At 48.1% G+C, this 23616-nt stretch overlaps 11 protein-coding genes across 11 annotated transcripts; 5 read left to right on the top strand and 6 right to left on the bottom strand.

Annotated features, from left to right (window-relative positions):
• Positions 1-2361: 2361 nt before the first annotated feature.
• Positions 2362-2711, bottom strand: PAAG_01121 (hypothetical protein; the record flags this gene model as incomplete). The annotated part of the gene is made up of 2 exons (XM_002797216.2): positions 2362-2643; positions 2706-2711. 2 exons carry the CDS (start codon positions 2709-2711, stop codon positions 2362-2364), a joined length of 288 nt encoding a protein of 95 aa, XP_002797262.2.
• Positions 2712-3034: 323 nt separating this feature from the next.
• PAAG_01122 (hypothetical protein) lies at positions 3035-3355 on the top strand (the record flags this gene model as incomplete). The annotated part of the gene is made up of 1 exon (XM_002797217.1): positions 3035-3355. One exon carries the CDS (start codon positions 3035-3037, stop codon positions 3353-3355), a length of 321 nt encoding a protein of 106 aa, XP_002797263.1.
• A 582-nt stretch (positions 3356-3937) lies between these two features.
• PAAG_01123 (retrograde regulation protein) lies at positions 3938-5835 on the top strand (the record flags this gene model as incomplete). The annotated part of the gene is made up of 2 exons (XM_015844246.1): positions 3938-4042; positions 4117-5835. 2 exons carry the CDS (start codon positions 3938-3940, stop codon positions 5833-5835), a joined length of 1824 nt encoding a protein of 607 aa, XP_015701027.1.
• A 719-nt stretch (positions 5836-6554) lies between these two features.
• Positions 6555-7769, bottom strand: PAAG_01124 (hypothetical protein; the record flags this gene model as incomplete). The annotated part of the gene is made up of 1 exon (XM_002797219.1): positions 6555-7769. One exon carries the CDS (start codon positions 7767-7769, stop codon positions 6555-6557), a length of 1215 nt encoding a protein of 404 aa, XP_002797265.1.
• A 2039-nt stretch (positions 7770-9808) lies between these two features.
• Positions 9809-11059, top strand: PAAG_01125 (thiazole biosynthesis enzyme; the record flags this gene model as incomplete). Its single annotated transcript, XM_002797220.2, has 2 exons — positions 9809-10298; positions 10398-11059. The coding sequence occupies 2 exons, from the start codon at positions 9809-9811 to the stop codon at positions 11057-11059; spliced, it is 1152 nt and encodes a 383-aa protein (XP_002797266.2).
• A 555-nt stretch (positions 11060-11614) lies between these two features.
• On the bottom strand, positions 11615-13180 carry PAAG_01126 (inositol phosphosphingolipids phospholipase C; the record flags this gene model as incomplete). Its single annotated transcript, XM_002797221.1, has 1 exon — positions 11615-13180. The coding sequence occupies one exon, from the start codon at positions 13178-13180 to the stop codon at positions 11615-11617; it is 1566 nt and encodes a 521-aa protein (XP_002797267.1).
• Positions 13181-13595: 415 nt separating this feature from the next.
• Positions 13596-15253, top strand: PAAG_01127 (WD repeat domain 5B; the record flags this gene model as incomplete). The annotated part of the gene is made up of 3 exons (XM_002797222.1): positions 13596-14133; positions 14200-14363; positions 14438-15253. 3 exons carry the CDS (start codon positions 13596-13598, stop codon positions 15251-15253), a joined length of 1518 nt encoding a protein of 505 aa, XP_002797268.1.
• Positions 15254-15701: 448 nt separating this feature from the next.
• On the bottom strand, positions 15702-17554 carry PAAG_11211 (hypothetical protein; the record flags this gene model as incomplete). The annotated part of the gene is made up of 2 exons (XM_002797223.2): positions 15702-16187; positions 16211-17554. 2 exons carry the CDS (start codon positions 17552-17554, stop codon positions 15702-15704), a joined length of 1830 nt encoding a protein of 609 aa, XP_002797269.2.
• A 34-nt stretch (positions 17555-17588) lies between these two features.
• On the bottom strand, positions 17589-20086 carry PAAG_11212 (hypothetical protein; the record flags this gene model as incomplete). Its single annotated transcript, XM_015846902.1, has 2 exons — positions 17589-19597; positions 20002-20086. 2 exons carry the CDS (start codon positions 20084-20086, stop codon positions 17589-17591), a joined length of 2094 nt encoding a protein of 697 aa, XP_015703509.1.
• A 34-nt stretch (positions 20087-20120) lies between these two features.
• PAAG_01129 (hypothetical protein) lies at positions 20121-21378 on the top strand (the record flags this gene model as incomplete). The annotated part of the gene is made up of 4 exons (XM_015844247.1): positions 20121-20150; positions 20283-20813; positions 20893-21123; positions 21202-21378. 4 exons carry the CDS (start codon positions 20121-20123, stop codon positions 21376-21378), a joined length of 969 nt encoding a protein of 322 aa, XP_015701028.1.
• An 850-nt stretch (positions 21379-22228) lies between these two features.
• PAAG_01130 (hypothetical protein) lies at positions 22229-23020 on the bottom strand (the record flags this gene model as incomplete). Its single annotated transcript, XM_002797225.1, has 1 exon — positions 22229-23020. One exon carries the CDS (start codon positions 23018-23020, stop codon positions 22229-22231), a length of 792 nt encoding a protein of 263 aa, XP_002797271.1.
• Positions 23021-23616: the final 596 nt, after the last annotated feature.

Genomic DNA, 23616 nt, shown 5'->3' on the forward strand with positions numbered 1-23616 from the left:
AGTCCAATAATACACCCTCATATAATAGTTAAATACCCGGGATCTTCCTTGTTCTACAGGCTACAACAGACGATTACAGGCTCTAGGCCAATTCAATTAAAAATTGAAAAATAAAAGAATACCAGGTGCCATCAAAATGTGTGTTGTACCTTTGAGATTCTTCGGCCCACTTTTTTTCTGTTATCTTCATTTTTCTTTCAATTGCCAGATCCCATAATCTAGTTATTGCTGGCCACCATGGAAGAGGACAAGACAACTTCGCAGCCTAAACCTGCTCTAAATGACAATGGCGGCAACTTTTTTTTCTCCAGTATTATCTGCTTTGAATCTCAAACTCCTTCCAACCTTTGGTGCTCAACTTGAAAGCATCAGCGGATTGAGTCTATTACCGTGAACCTCCACTTTCCGGTTCCTACCATGCATCATTTCCAATTCAATTTCGAGATTGGGTGCGTTGAACTTCGGTCCCGGTGCCCGATGTCTTTGCATTCAGTGCTTCATTGGACAATGGATTTGGTTGTTCATTTCATTTCATCCTCATGAGCTTCATCCAGAAAATAGCTCTCTATGACTGCTGGTTTGACATGAAAAATTTGGTTGGCCTCTCCTAAAATTCATTTCCTTAGCAAACCGACGCGACCAGTCTTCTAAATGTTGGGTCACACCAACTAATATCATCACATCGTTCTTATCCTAGACATTGAAATAATTCCTTGATCATCAGTTTGTGTGGCCCAGGTTTGCTCTACTCTAGTGCGGATGAGCATGCAATGTCGGACACTTCCATCACGTGACTTGTTTTCCACCAAATATAGTCGTTCTCGTAGCGTGCAAACTCTGCAATTAATCAAGCTTGCCACTCTGTCAGTAAAATCACTCAAGTGACAGACAAACAGAGATATATATAGAACACATATCCCATATAGAACTCTATCTAATCTTTGTACTTGTTGATCTATGGTTTTCCATGTCTGCCGGTCTAATTTTATCACATTTCGAGGCGTTAGCAGCCCGGGACGGAATCGATGGTTAAAGCTTACTTACAGGGAGGAAGATTCGACCAACAAGGGACCAGCAGGATGAGTTTCGGAAACTGAGCAGAAGAATAGATTCAACCCAGGCAGCTGTCAATGCAGCGATTGCAGAGCTAACCCATCAGGGGTTAAGACATTGCCATCGCAAATCAAACTCGAGATGCAAAAAAATTATCAATCAACCTCATCTATCTTGGCGAATCTCAGGGGAAACCTTGCGCTTATCTACAATGGTCCCAAGGACTCGGAAGGACTCGGATTTGGATTCTGAACAAGCAAAATCAAGAAAGAAACACGATTGGACAAGATGTGAGGTGCTCCGTTCCCAGCATCCTCATGTTATTCTTATGTGGGCAATGGTTCTTCCGCCGTTGAGTTGGAAGACATCTGGGGCAATGCCAGACGGCACGTTCGATTTCATAATTGATGATACTTACACTCAGCGGATACTTCTGCTGTCACCTGAAACACTTCAAACACTGCAATCTCTTAACAAAAGGGGAGCCTTTGAACACATGGGATATGTGTTTCGAGAATTTGTTTCAAGCTTGTCGGATTCTATGCTCGCCGACCAGAGAGGAGCCCCCAACCCTTCCAGAAAAAGAGGGCAAGGGGTCGAAAGTCCAGCATCTCCAGAAGCATCAAACAGGGAGCAGAAATTTCAAACTTTAGAAACAACTTTCCTGTTTTCACATCAGATATTGAACGGGTTGGGTCCTGTCGCCACACACACACACACACACACACACACACACACACACACACGGATTCACTTGGTGATAATGATATGATGACATCACAACAATGTGGGCAGTGACATTTCCATCCGATGCTACCTAATGCTAATGATGCACAATAGGTGTCGACTACAGTCCATGTAAGTCCGGAATAAGTCTGTGACAACCACCCTTTCCTGTCAGCAACATTTACCTTGATGTAGATCAATCTCCAAGCCTGTGAGATATGGGGTTATTGCATCAGCTTATTCATCATATCAAACATGCGATCGTAATGGGTACAGCACGCACTCTGAACGTGTTAGACCATTTAGCGGCGGGACAACTTCGTGAACACATACACATCAACGCTTACTGACAGACACCTGAGAGGGGTACATATACACAAACACCAGCGAGTAGCATCACAGGGCTACCCGAGCCCTTAAAAACAGCAGTCCAGAATAGCAAACTTTGGATACAGGAAAGACGCCCAAGTCTAGAGAAGACAGAGTGTTTTAGCTACGCTGTTCCCAAAAGATGACACTCAGCATATCTCCCTCTCGATCTCATGTGCTGGTGAGGATGTATACCATCTCCCTCCACAGCATCTACGGAATGAAAGTTGCAATGTCGTTCTGGACCTCGAAGTATACGCTAGCTACTCTGATGTATACGCAATACCCGGGCGGAACGTCAAATGGTTGATACTCCTTTATAACTTCCTGACCTAGTAGCGTTGCATCGTGGTGGACCGGATTGTCCCCAGTTTTCGGGTTGGAGATAGAGAGATAGTATCCCTTGAAATATATTTTCCTATAGGTATCGGTCGGTTGGAAAAAGTGGCTTGGGATGTCTATTTCTTCTCGCCCCGCGAGCGCATTGTCACCTCTCTGTGAAAACAATATATATTTAGCCAGAGTCGGAAACAGAATGCACCAAATTATCTACTTACCGCCATGGTTAGAAAAGGTTTTGAGGACTTCTGGCTTGTGAACACCTCGCTACAATGTGAAAAAGAGTCTGAAGCGAAGCGCAAAGTAAATGCAGAGTGTGTAACACCTTCTTCGGTGAGATGGAAAATCTAGGTTTCGTAATAATTCTTTAGTTGCGTTGTGATTTTGCGAGTATGAAAAGGAGCAGAGAGGCAATGAAAGAGAAAAAGTTTTGCGACGTCAGGGGGAAAGGTCCGCCACCTGCGTGACTGAAGAAAAAAGCAATCACATGTCTCTATCTCATTAAGATTTGTTAGTTATCAGGCGTCTCTTGGTAAGGCCGCAAATAATGGCAAATCATATGTGGGCGACAGGCCCAAAGCGAGTTACCCCCTTCAAGGAGGATTCTGACAATGCAAACAATACTCAACAGAAGCACAAGATAACTGTTGCGATTAGGTTTCAGCCCTGGGATTTTGAAAGTCCAATGATATTAAAATTCTCCGTTTTAAACATTACACTAGCTACCAAAGATCAAACTGCTCAAAACGGGAGAATCTACACGGGGGTCCATACAAATGAGCTCTTGGGGATCTTCGTCGAGCTGGATGGAACGGCGAAATGTTATGCCGGCCTCTGGCTTCGCCAGAACCACATAACTAACTATTAACTCGTGGGGGAACGCTCCTCTGCTTTCTCTCTTCTTTCGCTCCTCGTCACAACAAGAGCCCAACCAATCAAGCAGAATTCGGTGCCAATCCTTGCTTGGAAACACCCTCCCCTTCCTTCGAACTTGTAATTACCTCAAGAGGCATGATGGGCCGGAAGCTAAATTCCGGTTGGCTACCCCTTTGCGGGTCTTTGGGGTCCGCAGCTTTTCGTAGTTATTCTCGGTGTCTAGCCGCTGTTGGACTCCGCCTGCTGCACGTGATATAGCTAACCCGTGTATAGCGTAAGCTCGCTCCACTCCCCGGACCGGACGGGAGGATCACCAATTAGTTAACGAAGATACGTACGTGATATTCGTCATCATCCTGCAGGTCCGCTGTTGCGAGTTATCTGTGAATTATGTCAAGGGAAACCCCACACTTGACACACTGCCCTGTGCACAATTTCCAGTCGCCCAGAACCCTGGCATCCATGGATACAGGAGGCTGATGACAGACTGACAAAAAAAAAATTGTTGCGAAGTTCGTTCTGTACTGACAGTTCTTCATAAACACAACCGAAATTGACCCCTGATAGAGAGTGGATGACTTACGTGAAACCTAACTTACGCGGCAGGATTAGCAGCAGATATGCAGGTCATAAAGCAAGGCGTGAACTGCAACCTCCATGGGGTCGTGGATATGGGAAGGTATGTCAACTTCGCTTGTTTATGTACAAACAAAACACATGGCCGCGTAACAAAACATTTTATCCGTCAAAAAGCTAATTAGTGGTTTTAGTAATGGTATCCGGTTCTCAATATCTGATCTTTCTCCGCCAACTGCGAGGATAATCCCAACGCTCTTCCAGGATCGAGCGGGCATCTCTTTATATGATGCGCAACACGAGAAAGGCAGCACAGAGAAACTCCCCATCCCAGAGAAGGTTCAGAGTGATGTTATATTATCTTTGTTACGATTTAAGCAAACATGCATCGATTTTGGAGTCCCTAGCTCAAACATTTATGTTCTGGCCACGGAGGCCACTCGAACTGCACCAAACTCCGAGGAGTTTAGGAATGCAGTGACTAAAGCGACAGGCTGGAAGATCCAGATGCTTTCGCGAGAAGAAGAGGGTAGGATCGGAGCTTTAGGCATCGCAAGCAGCCTTGGTATTGTGGAGGGCATAGTGATGGATCTGGGAGGGGGTAGCGTTCAGATCACCTGGATGTCCCCCAGAGGGCAATCGAAAAACTGTTTCAGCTTTCCATATGGTGCAGCAGCGCTGACTAAGAAGCTGGAAGAGGCCAAAAGAGAGGGAGATGAGGCAGTGAAAAAGCTGGCTGAGGAGATAACGACCAGTTTCCGACAAGCATACGAGGCTCTCAAGATCCCGCAGGAAATAAAGGACCATGCAAAGAGAAACGGCGGTTTGGACCTCTATCTTAGCGGAGGTGGATTCAGGGGTTGGGGCTATCTTCTCATGAGCCAGTCAGAAATACACCCGTACCCGATCTCAATAATCAACGGCTTTAAGGTGCCCTTCCCGTCATTCCAGAACACCGATGCAATTGAGGCGCTTGCAGCTGCTGAAGAAATAGCACACATATTCCATGTCTCTGACAGACGAAGAGCACAAGCCCCCGCCGTCGCATTCCTCATTAACGCCCTCTCCCACGCTCTCCCGAAGATCAAAGACGTCCGATTCTGTCAAGGAGGCGTACGCGAAGGATTCCTATTCGACAAACTGCCCCTTGCAATCCGTCTTCAGAATCCACTCGTCGTTGCGACGCTACCTTATAGTAAAGAATCGGCACCGATAATTAGCAACCTTTTCTCCCGCGCTCTGCCTGACCCCTCATCAAGCTCAACAACTGAAAAATTCACCCTTCCCCCACTCTTCAATGCCGAGTTCCTCTCCGCCATTGCAAATATGATGTACGCCCACTCCTCTTCGACCAAAGAATCCCGCTCCGCCGCAGCGTTACATTCCACATCAACGGGAATCCTCTGCGCTACGCACGGTTTATCTCATGTCAATCGTGCTGCTCTCGCCCTCGTCCTATATGACAGTTGCGCCGGTGATCTCTCAGAACAACACAAATCCTTCCTTCACCGTCTGCGCCGCATCGTTTCTATTCAGGAAGCCTGGTGGTGCCGGTATGTCGGACGCCTGGCTGCATTTGTTGGAAATATATATCCCGCTGGCACAATCCCCGGACGGCATCCACGGATCGACTTTGAAGTGCGTTGTGTGAAGACCGGTTTAGGGAAGAAGGGTAAACTTCCTGGGTTAGAATTGACCGTCAAGATTCCAAAGAGGAATAATGGCGGTGATGGTTGTAATGGGGATATTGAGGGTTCGTTTACGGATATGGAGTTTCTGAAGGAGTGTGTTAAGCGAATTGAGAAGATTGGGAAAAAGAAGCATTGGCTTGTGGAAGAGGAAGGGCGTAAATCCTGGGGTATTAAGATTGGTGTTAAGATTGTAGAAGAATTGTAAAAGTGTGCTCCACTGCGATATGTAGTGGACGTAATGTATCTTGGGACCAAGACTAATTTTTTCCTGTTTGCTGGGGCGCTGTTGGTACGCATTTCCATTTTATAGATTTCTCGAGACTTACAAGATAGATATTCCTTTGGTTTTGGATTGAATTAAACAGTATTTTTATTTCCTTTTGCAATTTTCTTTTTTACTCGAGAGGGGACCCGGAGAATATAAGTCCGCTGTAAAAACGTTGAAACAATAAAAGGGTGCGTCGATAATATGTAGCTGAAAATGGGGATTCGGTGTCACTAGTTAGTTAAACAGAGAAGTATCTGAATTTATCAGCAGAGGACAAAACACAAGAATGAAAGAAAAAAAACTTCCCAAGCAAACGGGAGCAAGGAAGAAAAGAAATTAACACCCTCATTGATAACTAAAAACATTCAAATTGAGAAAGGCAACGAAACTGAACAGACATCGACAAGTCCATGTCTAAGAGTGGATAGTCCGATAAAAGAAAACCGGGAACCGCCGAAAGGGAATGAAAAACAACTTATGAAGAGAAATGATTCTTCATTAAGGCACAAGATATCAAGCCGGAACCATAGGTTAACTACTAATCAGAGCTTTTTCTTCACAGATCCAGCATCGAGATTTACCCTTGTATAACACCGCCCGGAGTGGTCACTCGTGTCTGCCTCTGGACATGCGTATTTAATTGGACCCTTTGTATATTAACCATGAGAATTGATCTCCACCTCAACAGTCATGTCGGCATTCGGGTCGATTTCAATTTCAACCTTTGGCGCTGCCCCAAAACTCTCCCCATCACTGTTGTAACGGCAATAACGGCCGCCCCTACCATAATAGCCCTCTTTATCGGCATCATCCTTCTCGTGTCCGTCATCTTCGTAGCTCCTATTGTCGAGATATCGGCGATTCTCACCGCCATCAGCATCAGCATCAGCATCAGCATCAGCATGGGTCTCCCATGCATTTACTTCGTTTTCAGTATTCATGGCTTCCATTTGGAATTTCTGTGCGGCAGGAGTCAATCCAGTGGCAGCAAAGTCAGTCTGCAGAGATTTGTCAGTTGTCGCGGCATGTGCCACCCCTTTGCCCTTGGTTGGACCATCGTCTAAATCCAAAAGGCCGAGCTGGGTAGGCAGATAATCTTCGGCCACATCATTCTCGCCAATTTGGCCTTCGCTTCCCAGGGCTCCGTCATACTTAGGAAGAGTGCTACAATTGCCCCCTGGGACACAGGAGGGAACGCTTAGCTCGGCTACATCATCACCGTCCGTGGGTTCGAGCTTGTGCCATTTTTCCATGCATGTGGGACAGATACCTTTCATTTCATTGATGAGGGTAGAAGGCTTGACCAGACGGATATCAAAAGGACACCACCCCTCGAACTCGGTTCGAGCCTCTTTGCCGTCATGACCACACTCCCATCTATCCTTGGACGACATGTAAAACACTTTTCCATCGACTACGACCTCGTTTCTCGGCGCTGGATTGCTGGTAGGATCAAGGCATTTCGAGCACAAACCCCGATATTCATTGATAAAAGTGGAAAGCTCACCACTGTCACCAGATTCTTTCTCGATACTCGTTATGATTTCGGGACCCTCGTGGCCACACTCCCATACAACCTTGGACTTGTAGTACAGCTTTTCTTGATTTGTCACAACCGGAGCCATTAATTCTGGGTTCTTGGCTATGATAGTTTCATAGTCTTCCCATTCCGGGTTTGGCGCAGTGGCTCGCAGAGATGGGTCAGAAGCGATGGCAGTTTTGTTCTCTGCGAGGACGCCATCCGCTCCGGCGCCAGTGGCGGTTAGCTGGTGAGGGGTAGAGCTATCAATTGACGGACTAGCAGCAATCTCACCAGCTCCTGGAGGAGTATCCCGAACAATGGGAAGAGTAGAAGGTTGTTGGCTAGCCATAGTGAAAAGCCTGCAAAGCCTCAACGTAAATGTCAACAAAGATGGCCTGTGGATGATGGTATATGATTTGGTAGAAAGGAAACGAAAAGGAGAGACGAAGAAACGGGCTCGAGAACGGAAAGCAGTTCAAAAAGGGTGAAGTTGTAACTAGATGTTTAGAAGAGAAGTTCTGAGCAACAGGGATTTCAAGGGTATTTATAGAGTGGCCCATGGTGATAAAAGTGAATATTTTACTAGTTGATTATACTTACAATGTAGCTTTGAAATAAATTCACTCTAGAGGAACAAATCCTGAACAGAACCCTGAACTCTGATCTACAGCATAAACATCTTGAAGATGAGTGTATGTATAATCGTAGGTTGGGTTTAAACCTCTGATTTTATCCCGTCACCAATTAGCTACAGAGCACAACAGACGGGTGATCAATGGATTTGAAATACAGCACGCTATCGAGTATTTCAAGAACGGAGAAAGGTATCTTCACAATCATCGGAAGCAAGATGGAAATTTGGCAGCCTTGAATCAGTATTCTGAACAAGCAGGTAGATACTTTCCACGCAGGAATTGTAGATGAAGGACGACAATTATAGAAGCATAACGGAAAACAGAGGAGCAAGTTCCTTGATGCAAAGTGACCAGGGACACCCTCCCTCATTGCAATTCATGCAGTGGTTGATATGGCCATGTTCAGGCCATGTTCAGCTTCAATCGCCAACTTGTCCCGAGATTCACAATGACTCTGAGCCCTCAGGTCCATAGTAGTTTAGGTACCTAAGATCCGCGGTTGGGTACAAGTGAACGCTCCATTGTTGTGTTGCCGAACCGCGGAGACAGCAAACCTCCCGGTGGACTCGAGGTTAGACCCACAAAAATAAGAGTAGATCTCCAAATAAAACTTTGAATCAATAGATTATACTTTTCTCTACTGAATTAGGAAAAGAGTGAAATAAACTTCATGGCTCTAAAGTCGAACTTATTGTCAAAAAATAAAAACTAAGAAATAAAAGTCCCATATCTATCAAGAATAATATTTGTTAGATATCAGCCTTTAACAATGAAGCTATTCCAGAGCAGAGGCCTTATATGAAACCGGGCACTTATGAAACCGTCACTTACATGAAACCTTCTCCTCTTTACTCCTTTCCTTTTATCAGGAATAGGGTGATTCAGGCTCCCAGTATGTAAATGTGGTTCAACCTCTCATAAAACTTAAGTTAGGTGGGGGAAGAGACAAGCAACATGCAAATAACATACATTCTTTTCATAGTTATTATTAACTATCACCACATTTGTATTAAAACTATCTTCTCTTTTTCTTTCTTTTTTTTCCGCTTCTTTTCTCTTTCCCCCCCCCCCCCCCCCCTTTTCCTAAATTTAATCCCTGATCTGAAAGATCGGGTAGATGTCATAATCGCTGACTGCCATTACATATCTCCAATTGCAGAATAATAATAACCAAAATCAAGAACCTGGAGCATTCGGTGAAGTTAAATCCTGGAGTTGCAAAGAGACCAACCCCTGTTGACGCCTGATTATATAATAATGTGGCAAGTTGTCAAACTAACTAGTTAACGGCCGTTGTTGCTCTGTGAGCAAAACCTATATAAAGTGCCCGAACCCCGCAAAACCCCCTCACAATCCCACAACCATTCTAAAGGGTTTCCAATCATTGTTACTCTCTGGACAGCAGCGTGCGTCGCTACAATTCGCAATCCAATTGCCACGAAGCTGAATCGCGATTATCCTTTTTCTGGTCTGATTCTCAATTCATCATTACCCCAACTTGTGTTCTGCTGCTAACCCTCGTCAGTTATCAGTTCCGCGCAGACCGATACCATCCGGTACATCTCTCAAATAAGATGGAAGTCATGACTTCCCTGAAGCTGGAAACAATGTCCAATAATGATCAAGGTATCCCCAAACAGTGTCTCATTGTCGCATGAACCGGTGTTCAATCTCCTACCCAATCTCCGCCGACAACCGCATCCAACTCTTCTCACCCACCTGCGGGTGGGGAGAGATGCGGGCTTCTGCGGGAATGGCTCTGGGAGATTGTTCTGAAATTATACGGTTGGAACTTGATCTGGATAATACCAGCGAAAGGATCATGCAATCCCTCTTCTCCACTCCTGTCCCTCCCCCCCCCAAGAACCAAACTCCTAACCTGATATATAGTTACTACCTTAAAAATATGTCTCCTCCAGCTGCAACATCCGATGTAGTGGCGCATTCCGCCGCTGCTATCGCCAAAATTAACAAGGGACTCGCGATCAATAGAGACCCTACAGCTACCGGCACTATCCTAGATGAATTTGCCGGGAAATGGGACGAATTCAAGTTCGGCCCTATCCGCGAGAGCCAAGTCTCTCGCGCGATGACGCGCCGCTACTTCAAGGACTTGGATACTTACGCTGAAAGTGACATCGTCATCGTTGGTGCAGGATCCTGCGGCCTTAGCACCGCATATGTCTTGGGCAAGGCTCGCCCTGACTTGAAAATCGCCATTATCGAGGCTTCCGTCTCCCCTGGTTTGTAACTCATTGCCGCTACCCCCCCCCCCCCCCCAAAAAAAAAAAAAAAAAAAAAGCCCAGTCTCCACGTACATCACTCCACTAACCAACCACTAGGTGGTGGTGCATGGCTCGGCGGCCAGCTGTTCTCTGCCATGGTCCTCCGCAAACCGGCGGATCGCTTCCTCGATGACCTGGGAATTCCGTATGAGCAAGAGCCCTCCAACCCGAACCTGGTAGTGATCGAGCACGCCGCGCTCTTCACTTCAACCTTGCTCTCCAAAGTCCTCTCATTCCCGAACATCAAGCTGTTCAATGCCACCTGCGTTGAGGACCTAGTCACCCGCCCAGCACCACTGTCCGGTGACCCGGAGGGACTCCGCATTGCTGGCGTTGTGACCAACTGGACACTTGTGACTCTCCATCATGACGACCATTCATGCATGGACCCCAACACCATCAACGCGCCGGTGGTCATTAGTACTACCGGCCACGATGGACCGTTCGGTGCCTTCTGCGCTAAGCGTCTAGTATCCATGTCTGCGATTGAGAAACTCGGTGGCATGCGTGGGCTTGATATGAATTCGGCTGAAGAGGCGATCGTGAAAAATACCCGGGAGGTGGTAAAGGGATTGATAATTGGGGGTATGGAACTGAGTGAAATTGACGGGTGGCATCGGATGGGGCCGATTTTTTCGGCTATGATGCTTAGCGGGGTGCGAGCTGCGGAAGTTGCACTGGAGATTTTTGAGGAGAGGAAGAAGGAGTGTGCAGAGTAGCTCGCATATGGTGTCATTTGGGATCATTGCAGCGGGCAATTCAAAAATTGTTGTTTGCCGTTTGCATTTATCCAATGCTGTCACTTCCACCCATACGTCCATTAACACAGAGGACAGGTGTTCCAGGGAATACATATAACAATGTTAACTAGGCCAGAAAATTGTATCTGCCATTGCTAAAATTATGAAAGATGGACATCTAACGTACATGTATGTACATACAAATATATATGCATGGAACTAACTATTCACACGCCTGACTGTCTTGACCCGACGAGAACTGGGCAGAAACTTGATTTGTCCTGCAGACTTCATCGTAAAATAACGTCCCCTTTGCCGTTCGCCAGCATCGATGGAAAGCATCCTTACCTTTTTAACGCCTGCTCCACAGAAATCGATGTGTACATCACGAAACGAAAATATCAACACGTCAAAAAGAAAAACGTGAATAAAAGGAATGACAAATAAATGAGAAATCGTGAGATATTAAGACAAGTAAAGCCTAAAAAGAATTAAAAAGACAACAGGAAATGAATGCAAAATCCCATCGAGCACTCAACGATACCAACCCCGCGACGCAGATCTCGGTGACCTATGCTCCTCTTCAATGTCCAATCCTAAGCCCAACACGGTCCTCCTTGCATTGCGGATCTCCCACTCAAACTCTTTTAGCGATCGCAACTCACTGCTCACGAACAAACCTCCGATCAGCCCGTCAATGGTGCCCGCTACGAGGCTAAGCGAGCTGACAAGGCAGAGAATGAACGAGACAAATGCTCGAGTAGACCACCACACACCGACAAAGCAGGCGATGGACACGACGAGAGAGACAACGAAGTGACCGAGACGGGCACGTCGTTGGAAGCGCTCTCGTGCGACGTAGGTGGAAATCATTTGTAAAACTTGGTCGTACATATCTTCCGCCAGTGTAATTTGCTGTTGTTGGCTTGCTATTTCAGTATTCGTAGGAGAGGTGGCATTCGCAGCTGTTACAAGGGTGGTTGAACCCATGGGGGATATGGAACGTAGGGAACGGATGGATTCGATATGCTTCTGAATGGGGAGGAACGAGTTCTGTTCGTCTTCAGCGTCGGAGTCCTTTGATGTATCTAGTACTATCGTAGCTTCGACGGAGAAGTGGTCGCTCAATGAGCAATGGAGGGTTGGATGTCGTTCCATCATGCCTACCCTTGCGGAAGAAATGGTCCATTTCTTGGGGGAGGAAAAATGGCCGAATGCACCGTCCCCGACAAATATGTAGTCTAGACGTTTTGCAAGAGGGTCAGCGAGTTCGCCATCGACGACTATATTTCCTTCACGTTTGAGTCTATTCTGCTGTGTTTTATTCCAGCGCCAGGTATTGAAGATGCCATCGCATGTGGCGCCGTTTTCGAGTACGTTGAAATCGGCTGACGGTATTGGCTTTTTCCGTGCCATTTCAGCGGCGTCAATCGCTGCTCCAATAGATGAGTCTGGGTGGAGATGGCTCCACACATCCTTTACGGGTGCATGGGAAGTAATAAGCCGATGTGCAAGAGATTGCGGTAGCATATTGAAATCTCCCAAACCAATAACCAGATGGCCCTTTTCAGCAGCCGCCCGCATCATTTTCACGATTTCCCACGCTTGAGCAGTGCGGTGACATATATACGAGTCATGAGGTTCCCTTTCATACGGGGCATGAAGATGCGTACAGAAAACATCCGCAATGTCAGTAGATGCGGGCCCAATACGGATCCTGGCGCATGCAACCCCTTTTCCGACAAACCAATCCCCACGAAAGAAGGCTGTTGGGCGTCCATTCAACGGGTAGGCGAACATTGTGCTTTCTTCGATAGGCCATTTGGAGAGGATAGCGAGTCCTCCACCAAATATCCCGCTATAATAGAACTTCCCATAGGGGAGGATTTCTTGAGTCTCCCTCCGGATGTTGTTGTAGTCCTCTTGAGTCCAGCATTCTTGTAGGCCAACGATGTGCGGAGGATTATTGGAACCAGCGATTCGCTTCCCTATTTCCAGAAGGCGCTCATGGCGGTATTTTGAAAGAAATTTGAGACCCCAGCAGTTAAGGGTGAGGATACTGATTTTCTCGGGAAGCTCGTCGCTGTTCTGGGAGAGCATCGCGGGAATGATGCCGCCTAAAGAGTGAAATCTAGGGGGGAAGTGAAAAAAGAAGATAGACGGGAGGTAAACACAGAGCTTAGCGTTTGCAAACAAACAAACCGAATTGTTCTCTTTAATCTACTGCACCGTCGCGTCTTCACCCCGACTTCTAATAATGCAAAAAGCATTCAAGTCAGTTAGTCGTCACCAGAGTTGGAATTATGACGCTCAATTGGCAGTTCACACCGCCTTCTACACTGGGAGCGGTGATTGGTGGCAGAATGGCGTATATTTTGAATAGTCTTTTGGCATCGTCACTCTACTCAGTATTAAAAGGGACATTTTTTTCGAAATTTATTCAACTCTCGTTGTAGCCCGCACCCGCTGGGCCATCTGTGGAGGATTGACGGGTTATTCGAGGCCTATTTTCGCCATGGCAGATGAGAGCCAACCCTCCTCGAAGAAACGACGTTTAGACAACAGCTACACGCCGCGATCAGACACCGCCTCGTCCGACGAACTCGCGGGTAATTCCGATGTCGAACGTAGAAGAGAAAACTGGGTCGGGCACACTCCCGACGTTTACAGATCTCCCTTAGAACATCAACAAGGGGATTCTGTCAGTCTCAGTGGCAGCTGCAGTCAGTCAGGCAGTCCAGATGAGCTGGCGGAAGATGCCAGTTCATACTGGCAACGGAGAAGGTCCGGGATAAATAGCATGCCATCGTCACGAGAAAACACTCAACAAGAAAGCCTTCGTGAAGATGAATCAGAGGTAGCTATGTTTGAGCGTGAAACTCGGGAATGCGTAGATGAACGGCCGTCATCACAAACGCCAACTCCACTTTCGCAGGAGCCTCCACCCAAACCTGAACGATTATACTATAAAGAAAAGTTTATTCTACAAGGGCATCAACTGGGGGTGTCGGCCGTTAAGTTCTCTCCAGATGGGTCTATGATTGCTAGTTGCTGTAAGAATTAGTTTGGTTTCACTTTCCTTCGATCGTTATACCCTCGTGTCTAACGCTTTGGAACAGCTTCAGATGCTACAATAAAAATATGGGATACAACCACCGGACGGCTTATTCACACATTCGAAGGGCATTTGGCCGGTATTTCTACAATATCATGGAACCCGGATGGAGCTCTAATAGCCTCAGGATCTGATGACAAGTCCATTAGACTGTGGCATGTCCCAACGGTAAGTTTCCTTCCAAATTACATACTCTCAACAAGGGCCCACCACTGTTAATACTATCATACCGCAATGCACAGGGGAAACCCCACCCTAACCCATTCCTCGGCCACCACAACTACATATACTCCATTGCCTTCTCCCCGAAAGGAAATATGCTCGTCAGTGGCTCGTATGATGAAGCTGTGTATTTATGGGACGTCCGATCCGCACGAGTGATGCGCTCACTCCCTGCTCACTCGGACCCCGTTGCCGGTGTTGATGTTGTTCGCGATGGCACTCTCGTTGTTTCATGTGCCAGTGATGGCCTTATTCGTATATGGGACACTGCCACTGGACAATGTCTGCGGACACTTGTGCATGAAGACAATCCCCCTGTCTCAGCAGTGAAATTTTCACCAAATGGCAAGTATGTGCTAGCATGGACACACGACGACTGCGTTCGGTTATGGGATTATGTCGAAGGCCGATGTATCAAGACCTATCAGGGACATAAAAACAAAAAATACAGTCTTTCGGGTGCCTTCGGGGTATATGGTGCACCTGGGGGCGAAGTTTCAGCTTTTGCAGCGAGCGGGAGTGAAGATGGGGCAATTCTTTGTTGGGATGTGGTTAGTAAGAAGGTGTTGCAGAAGTTGGAGGGCCACTCTGACGTTGTTTTGGATGTCGACACGCACTGCTCCGGGGAAAATAGGCTAATGGTAAGCTGCGGTTTGGACCGGACGGTACGAGTCTGGGAAGAAGATCGATCTCCTTCAAAGCTGGAGGAGCAGGCAGAGACAAGGGATGAGTCGCTCGAAGACGAACCGTTGGTTCCGGAATATAATGCTCAAAATACCGTGGATTTTGGCGATGAAGGAGTGGATGTTGACGGCGACGCCTCAATGGGACCATGAATATTTTGCCGTTTTATAATTCCGGATACAATTCTGATCTGCCTAGCATGCTGCTAGCCATAGGATTAACGATAATTTGTTGCGCGCCGCAAGTCGATCATTTGACTATCATGGAGTCATACGTATTCACATAGGTACCTTCGACCCTAGCCCACTAAATGATGACAAAACGAGGTTGAACTCCAGGACAGGCGAAACCTTGGAAGGGCACGTCCGTGTACTTCATACTGTATGTACATGCTTCACATCACCCGCTATCCTGCGCCTGTCAACCTTGGAAGCATTATCTCGTTATCTCTTCAGCAAGTGCTCACTGTGTTAATTCACGATCAGAGCGCTGTGGGAACTTCAGCCTATCAGAATAATGAAAAGAAATAACATTAAGGATATCATTATGTAACTATACAAATAAAGAGCTGTGCAAAACAAGGAAAGCATGAACGTGAAATCATGTACTAAGAATTTGATCTAGCATTCCATCCACGCCGTCAATTGGGCCAAGATTTCGTTTCACTGTTTCCAACGCCGACATAGACGGCGATAGCCCATACTGTTTTCCAATAATCAGGCATTCTACAAGAGCTTTAAAGGCCCGTTTTTGAGCCGCTCCCTGTTGTTGCCGGGATATCAAGACACTCATTGTTTCTGGGATTCCCTTGCCGATCAACCATCGGTGGGCGCTGGGGTTGTTCTGACAGAGTATTAGACATGCTGCGGGAGGCATGTTGAGGAACCGGTCCTGTCCTTTCCCTCTTGAGTGCTGAGCAATATGCAGGATAGCAGAGAGGATGAGAAGCAATCTGCGAGCATCCTGACATTCGCTGATGGCACCCAGCTCATTGGCACATGCTTCGCTGGCATCATTGAACAGCTGTTCCTCATAGCTGCCACCGATATAGCGTTCAAAATATTCCGTGATGACCGTTGAAAAATACTCGATAGGTCGTGGATCCCTACTGGAAAAGATGCAATGTGCGTGCGGAAAAGGACTACCACCCGGTTCACCGTGTCTGCCCTCCTACCACTTCGAATGGAGGCATCAAAATCGATCAGGAACTCACGAACTCCATAGTCCAATGACTCCCCGGCGCCTCTGCGATAGGCGAGAGAGGCGAACTGCGCGAATGTCCTGGCTGAAATGTCCACCCCTTCTCTCCATCGGTGTTTAGCCGCTGCCAGCATGATGCTAGAGCCCACCAGGACACCAATTACCAATAGGGCTTCCAGATCTGCAGTGGAGACCACTTTAAACACCTGGACTGAGAGCCCCGTCATGGCCTCCAGCTTTCTGGGGTTCCCATCGTCAATCAGCTGGTTGCCAAACCCGATGAATGACTGCGCCCAGCTTCGCAATCTGGCCGTCTCATTATTCTTGACTAGGTCCTGCAACACCTCCCAGCGGCCAATCGACCAGTGTTTCACGTACAACGCAACCAATTTGAAGACAGGTCGGAACTGGAGGGAGAAGGTTAGAATCCTGAGTGTGATGTCAACTAATCTCGATTGATTCTCGTATCGCGCAGCAAAAAGCTGGTCTTGCAGATCCAGAAGCTGTTTCGAGCGCTCTTCCAGTGGATCCATAGGTCCTCTTAGGGAGGTGACTCCCGGGGGAGTGGGTAACCCATCCACCCGGGCTCCATGTTCGAGCAGCAGCTTAACAATATCTTTAGAATTGGCCTGGATGGCTCGAATCAAGGGCGTGTCGCCGTAGCTGGCTTTATCCTCAATCCGGGCGGACCAATCCAGCAGCAGGGACACGACCTCCTTGTGCTCTCCAGTGACTGCTATATGAAGTGCGGTCAATTTGTCCCGATCCTTAGCATTGATATTGGCACCGTGATCGAGCAACAACTCCACCACGTCTCGGTGGCCCCTGGTGGCGGCCCAGAAAAGGGGAGTCCGGCCATAACTATCCTTTCGTGAGGTATGACGGCGGAAGGGAATGCAATTGGAGGCATAATGCTCGAGTAACATCTTGGTCCAGGCCAGATTGCCAAAGTACGCAGCCAAATGCAACAGCGTGAACGAGGGAGGAGCTCCTCCATATTGCTCCCGATCCCAATAGAATTGCCACCAATCCTCCCGGATTGGAGACTCGGCTTGGAAAAACTGACGTGAAAACTCAGTCTGAGCCTCGACCGTGTCGAACGCGTGTCGGAAATGCTCTGGCCAGTATAAGCTGGCATACGTTAAGAGGGTATTATGGAGGGACGCGCTGCTGATACTGCCGGGAGATTTGTAACTCCCTTCGATGAGTGCCAGGCAGGTCCGCATGAGTGTCCGATGGGCGGTGTGGTTCATGTGGAAAATGTTAATCTCTTCTATATTGGCCTGCTCACTCTGAAAAGAACTCCCTAGCCGACTCATGGACAAGATTGACCACATCTCCATCGATTTTTATCAACATCCCACAAGATGAAAGCTGATCCTTTAGGATTTCGGCTGGTGTCAGGGCATCAGACCCCTTGATCTCCACCGCCACTGCCAGTTCGTCCAATGTCATGGGTCGGGCGGCGAGATCAACCCATTGGAGAATGGGTACCAGTTTTTCTTTGTCTTCGACTTGTCGAAGCAACCGCCGATAGATTCCACCAAGGCCATTGGGCACACCACGAAGAATGTCATTGATTTTGAGCCAACTCCTCCCCTTGAGCTCATCCGCAACAAACCCGACCCATAAGAAGGTTCCCTCGGCGCTGGCCATCAAGGCCTGCCGAACCTGCAGGAGCCTATCCTCTGAAAGGATTTGCTCGGATGCCAGTTCAGCAACTTTGGCCGAGATGTATTTTTCAACATCTTTCCGAACTTCCATATCCGAGTCTTCGAGTTTGATCCGACGGAATCGACGGAGTTTGCTCTCTAAAAGTCCTGGTTGGGGGCGGGAAAGAAGGATGATCTTCAGACATACCCTTGGTTTCTCTTCAGATTCCAAGAAATATTCTCCCAGGACGTCAAGGAGCTGCTTCAGGGTCTCGTCTTCACACTCATCCAGGCCGTCCAGCACACACATCACCTGGCAAGAGCTGCTCTGACGAAGCAGGATCAGGAAAAGCTTCCACAGGCAGATAAAGCTAGAAATCGTATATTTGGTCGTTTCAGACCCATCGAAGTAGTTCTGAATATGTTGCGCCAGGTGGGGATGGAAGCTGAGCCATTGGTGTATCACGCCTCTCATGATGGTCACTGCTGTGTTCCGGTTCTTGTCGCGGTTACTGCAGAAGTAATATAGGAGAACTCCTTGGGCAGAGTCCACCACTGGCTGGAACTCCTCGGTGATGTAAATGGCCAACATAGTTTTCCCTTTTCCAGAGCCCCCTGAGATCCAGAGGAGAGGTGGATCGGCACCTTCCAGCCACTCTTGAAAACTAGGATGCCGTATGAGCCATTCGCAGGTGCCGCCAACCCTCCGTCCTTTCAATGCGATGAGAGAACTTCGATCAACCTCGGGTCTGGTCAAGAGCAAAGCATCGAGAACGGGAGCGACCACCGAATCTGTGATGGATGCCAAATGAACTGGCTTTGGGACTGTGGGGATCAACGACAGGATCTCCTTCGCATAGGCAGCGGCGGCAGCGGCGGCGTAGCCTTGCCAGCGCTTATTCTTGTGCGAATCTGCATAATCACAGATTCCCCGGATAACCAGGCATTGGGCGATGTCCATCAAGCCGGCCGCCTCCATCTCGAAACAGAGGATCCCATACTTGCGCGCCAACTTGTCCCGTGTCGAGCCATGCCGCATCACCTGGTTGCCGGATGCAACCAGGCCATAATGGACTTTAGGGTTCTGGGTCCCTCGCGGAGGCCGGTGTCGCACTCTATTGGGGTCGCAATGATTGCACGCGCTATCTCCGGACTCGGTGATGTGGTCATAGTCCGACTCAAAGAGGACGTCTTGTTCCGGGCCTGGATGGGCAAAAATGAGGGTGTCCTTTTGCACAATCTTGGAGATGTAACGGGGTATTTGACTTTCGCCGAGAATATTATTCGTCTCGACCTTGCCTGCGGCCGTGAGGAGTAGGGTTGACGGTTTATTCAACACCCCCGTACTGGTAAACTGGTCTTCTGCGCATTTCTTTCCAAAATCGTACTGAATGATGCCCGGCCGGGCCGCCGTCGGCCTGCTCACAACAATATCTCCAAAACGAATATCTTCCTTGGTGCTCGGCACTCCTCCCCCGATGCCAACCATCAAGCTGAACCGGACAGACTTGAAGCTTGCGAGCATCTGAATAGCGACGGTAGCAGCCGAAGTGGTTCCATACACGCCGAAGGGCAGGCACGCGACTACGAGGTTATGGCCATTAAGACTTCCTAAAACATAAGCGTTGGTGTCGTTCGGATCAGCTGGTAAGTCGGGGTGAAGTGATCAAGCATGGCCTTCGCCGCCGCCATCTCTAAGGGAAGAGCGCAAATCCATCCAACCGTATATTCATCCCGAGAAACCATTTCTGAAGACGGCGCGCGTATAATGTCGAGTCACTGATGGACAGGGCATGAGTGGGGAGATCTGCGCGACAAGAGCATTTTTTGTGTTAAGTCAAGGAAAAGCAGGAGAGAAGAGGAGATGGGCGTCACATCGGGGTTATAGTATTGGAGGAAGCCTCTCAGGAACAGCGCCTAACCTAACAGTGCTTGGCGTCTCGGAGGTGGGGTTTAATTAACTATTTTTAGTTTTTGAGGAAAAGGCTGGCTCTCAGCTTTAACTATTATCTGTTCGCCCAAGTCCTCTCTCGGCTGTTATGGCTCACGGAAGAGGCGCGGGATGGGGAATTTAAGAGTCGAGAGGGCTGCGAATGTTAGAAGGCGGTAGCCAATGATTTTGCCCTCTCTCATGCAAGATTAAGGCTCTGTCACATCAGCTACCTGCATGTTGATCACACCCTGGTATGCGCGAAACGTACATTCTATCAGCTCCGGATATATATATTTCTTTCTTCATTCCTCCCCCCCCCCTCCTCTTCCTGCGCCCCCTAAAGAGATCACACCAAGATTCCAGACTCATTTTCTCTGACTATTGGCTTTATATCAGCGCCTGGCACCCGCCCGTAGCGACGGGAGCTGGGGTAACCCCGCTAAGGGCTCAGCCGTCAAACAACCAAAGACCAAATATCGCCTGCTAGTGGCAAGCGAGGTACCATCATGGTATGCGCATAACTCCTTCATCCGTACTGGCTATCGCCCGGTCAACGGGTCGGTCAGGCTCTGCGTCGATAGCTTGCGATTTATTCATAATGAGACTGTCAACATTTACTCTCACCTGATACCGGCCGGAATCGCCCTCGCCAGCAATGGCCTCCTCCACCTGTACTTCCGCGACCGCTACCCAACTGCATCCATGGTGGACCAACTGGCATTACACGTCTACTTGACTAGCTCGGTCGTTTGCTTCGGGATCCCATCCATCTATCACAGCCTTCTATGCCATTCGGAGCCTTGTTCAGGTCTCTGGGCCCGTTTGGATTATGTTGCCATCATTCTCCAGACTGTTGGGTCTTTCGTTTCAGGAATCTATGTCACATTCTACTGCGAGCCCGGCCTACAGAAGCTGTATTGGACTATGGTAGGTTGTCTTCCCTCCGTTTCTTTCTCAAGCTTAAGTCAACATCTCAATTAACAAGGATGGGATCCCCCGTTCGTAGACTGGTGCATTGGGGCTCCTGTCCAGTATTATCCTAGTTAGTCCCCAATTCCAGAGCATTCGATGGAGGTTGTTTCGGCTCTCCACGTTTGTTGCGACAGGCCTCTCGGGATTGTTGCCCATCATCCATGCTGCCTTCATTTATCCATTTGCACAGTTGAACCAGCAGGCGGGCTTGGGCTTCTACCTGGTCGAGGGTCTGGCACTTATTACCGGGGTGATTTTCTATGCGGTGAGTGAGCCAGTTGCACGCATCGGTGCGGCCGAAAGGAAGGCGATTTCGAACCGAGCTAATCACAGCCAAACGTAGACCCATTTCCCCAAGTCCTGGATGCCTGAGAAGTTCGATATCTGGGGAGCATCACACCAGATTTTTCACCTTTTCGTTGTGCTAAGTGCTGTGATCCATACCTGGGCGCTTCTCAGTGTATTTGATTGGATCTACAAAAACCCGCGGTGCTCAGTTTTAAGGTTTAGACATGAATAGACTACGCCGATTGCATAGCAGCACGTGGATATAGACCTCTCGCACAGCCTTTCGTTTCAGTTTCACTCCGTTTGTGGACTGTTTTCGTTTCCGCTTCCGTTTCACTTACTGGGCTAGTTGAATCTTATACAGCGTGCTACCTAAAGAGTTATTAGAAGGAACGGGAAGCCTGTGACACTACCTAGCACCTACCAATCACTTGGCCAATACTTAGACTCCTAGGCTTTTGCGTCGTATTTAGCGCAAGGATTAGTGGGCCGTCGATTTTTGAAATCCCTCATCTTGATGGTAGATGCACTATTCTAGGAGCACTTATCCCAGGCAGAACGTGTGGCAATAATAATAATTAAAGCTGTCCATGAACAAGCACCTAATAGCACTGAAGGTCCTTTAGTCCTGGACTTCAGTTGCGTATCTTTGCTTTGGGACTTTCTCAGCGGCTGGATTACGTAAGGATCGTACCAGCATCCTTTTGGGCGTGTCTTTTCGTTGGTTGCATTCCTTGTCCGTAGGGATCCTGTGGCTCACCGCCTTAGTCACCCCTTATTTGTCATACAGTCATCCACGTGATCAACAGACAGGCCTGAAATAAGCAAATTTGAAATCATAGCTATGTTGTTGTATGTGCCTTTTGACAATAATATCCCACAGCTTAAGCAGTGGAAAAAGTGGACCACTGAAAGGTGGATTGACTACGGAACTACGTAGTATGTTCCCGCAATATCACTCATTTTTATCTATAGTTCCACGTCTAATAGGAATTAATAAGAACAAAAATTTCCCAAGTGATCTAAATATCGCCCCTATATCCACCTGAAATAATCGGAAGGTAATAAATATCCCTCAATCTTTAGGCAGTGCTATAAGCACGGCCGACAGGAGACAACACCCCTCCCCTCACAAACGTATCCGTCTTGAAATAGGCATAGCGCTCGACGCCGGGATTGGCATCCAGCCATGGAAGCACATTCTGCAAAAAGGTGACCTGTGCTGCATCGTTCCCTCGTCCCGCGAACTCCGTAATCCAAATTTTGCCAATCCCATGCTTGCTAGCCAATGCGATCGCAGCATTGACGTGACTTTTAAAGCTCTCGACTCTTGTAGCATCGTCGTACCAGTGGATGGCAAGGAAGTCAACCTTGCATCTACCCGCACAAGCGTTGAGGAAGTTTTCCATCCAACCAAGGCCAAGTGAGCCGCCACCGTTCGTGACAGCTGGAGAACCGAGGCGGGCTCTGCCTGACAATGGGTTCATGTACTCCTGGTACGCTTTGGCGGCATCTTGGGGAGACATACTGGCCTGGCTGGGTATGTCAGGCTCGTTAAATGCGAGCAGGTGCCCGCTCCCGGAGGCAAGGGACGCCTGGGCGTCTCGGCTCCAGGTTCCGAAGGCCCTACGACCCCAAAGCATTGGGACGAACTCGGTACTGGGCGCACCACCCCCTCTGCCGGCCCAGTTATAGCACCAGGAGAACGGACCTCCGTTTTTGGTGAACGTGGCAAGGACGGCAGGGTCATTGTAGGCAAGACCACGTTTCCCTGGGAATGAACGAGTAGAAATATTATTAGAGTCGTCAGCGGGAAGGGAAGCAGCACTTGCTAGAAGCCCGCTGACAAAGAGATATTTGAATCCAGACACCATGATTGGATGTGGGAAAAGATAAGATCAATGTTGATGAAGCTAGCAGAGTTTTATCTGGCAGAGGCAACGGGAAAATTTGTCCATAGAAAGAGACTTATTACTAGGGGAACACTGCTACTATTTGTACTTGAGATAGGAGTCCGATAGGCGCTCTTCCAGCGAAGCCGCACAGATGGAAGCGAATTTTGCCATGGCGGGCCGTGAGTAAAAATGATAGAATTTCGAGCCAAATAACAAACGTCGCATTGAGGGAAAGTAAACGAAGTCATTTCGGTGTCGCATTTTATCAATTATCTGCTGTTGAACAGGTAAACGGGCTGGGAGATTGTGCAGTAACCCTATGTTTTGGACTTCCAATAAAAGGGGAGAAAAGGATAAAAGCTTCTGACAAATAACGACAGAACGCATAGATTTGAGAACGGAACCCCATCTCTCAATCCATTGGATCGCCCTGGAGAGTTCTTTGGAATTCCTGTTCTCGGCGCTCTCATGAACATTGGTGAGTAAAGTTAGTATGTCCCAACCCATTAGAATTATGGCCATGATTCACACATCAAAGCGTGGTTAAGAAGGCCGGGCAAGAGCAGCCCACATGA

The sequence above is a fragment of the Paracoccidioides lutzii genome, assembly GCF_000150705.2.
Source record: "Paracoccidioides lutzii Pb01 unplaced genomic scaffold supercont2.2, whole genome shotgun sequence".
Lineage (NCBI taxonomy): Eukaryota > Fungi > Ascomycota > Eurotiomycetes > Onygenales > Ajellomycetaceae > Paracoccidioides > Paracoccidioides lutzii.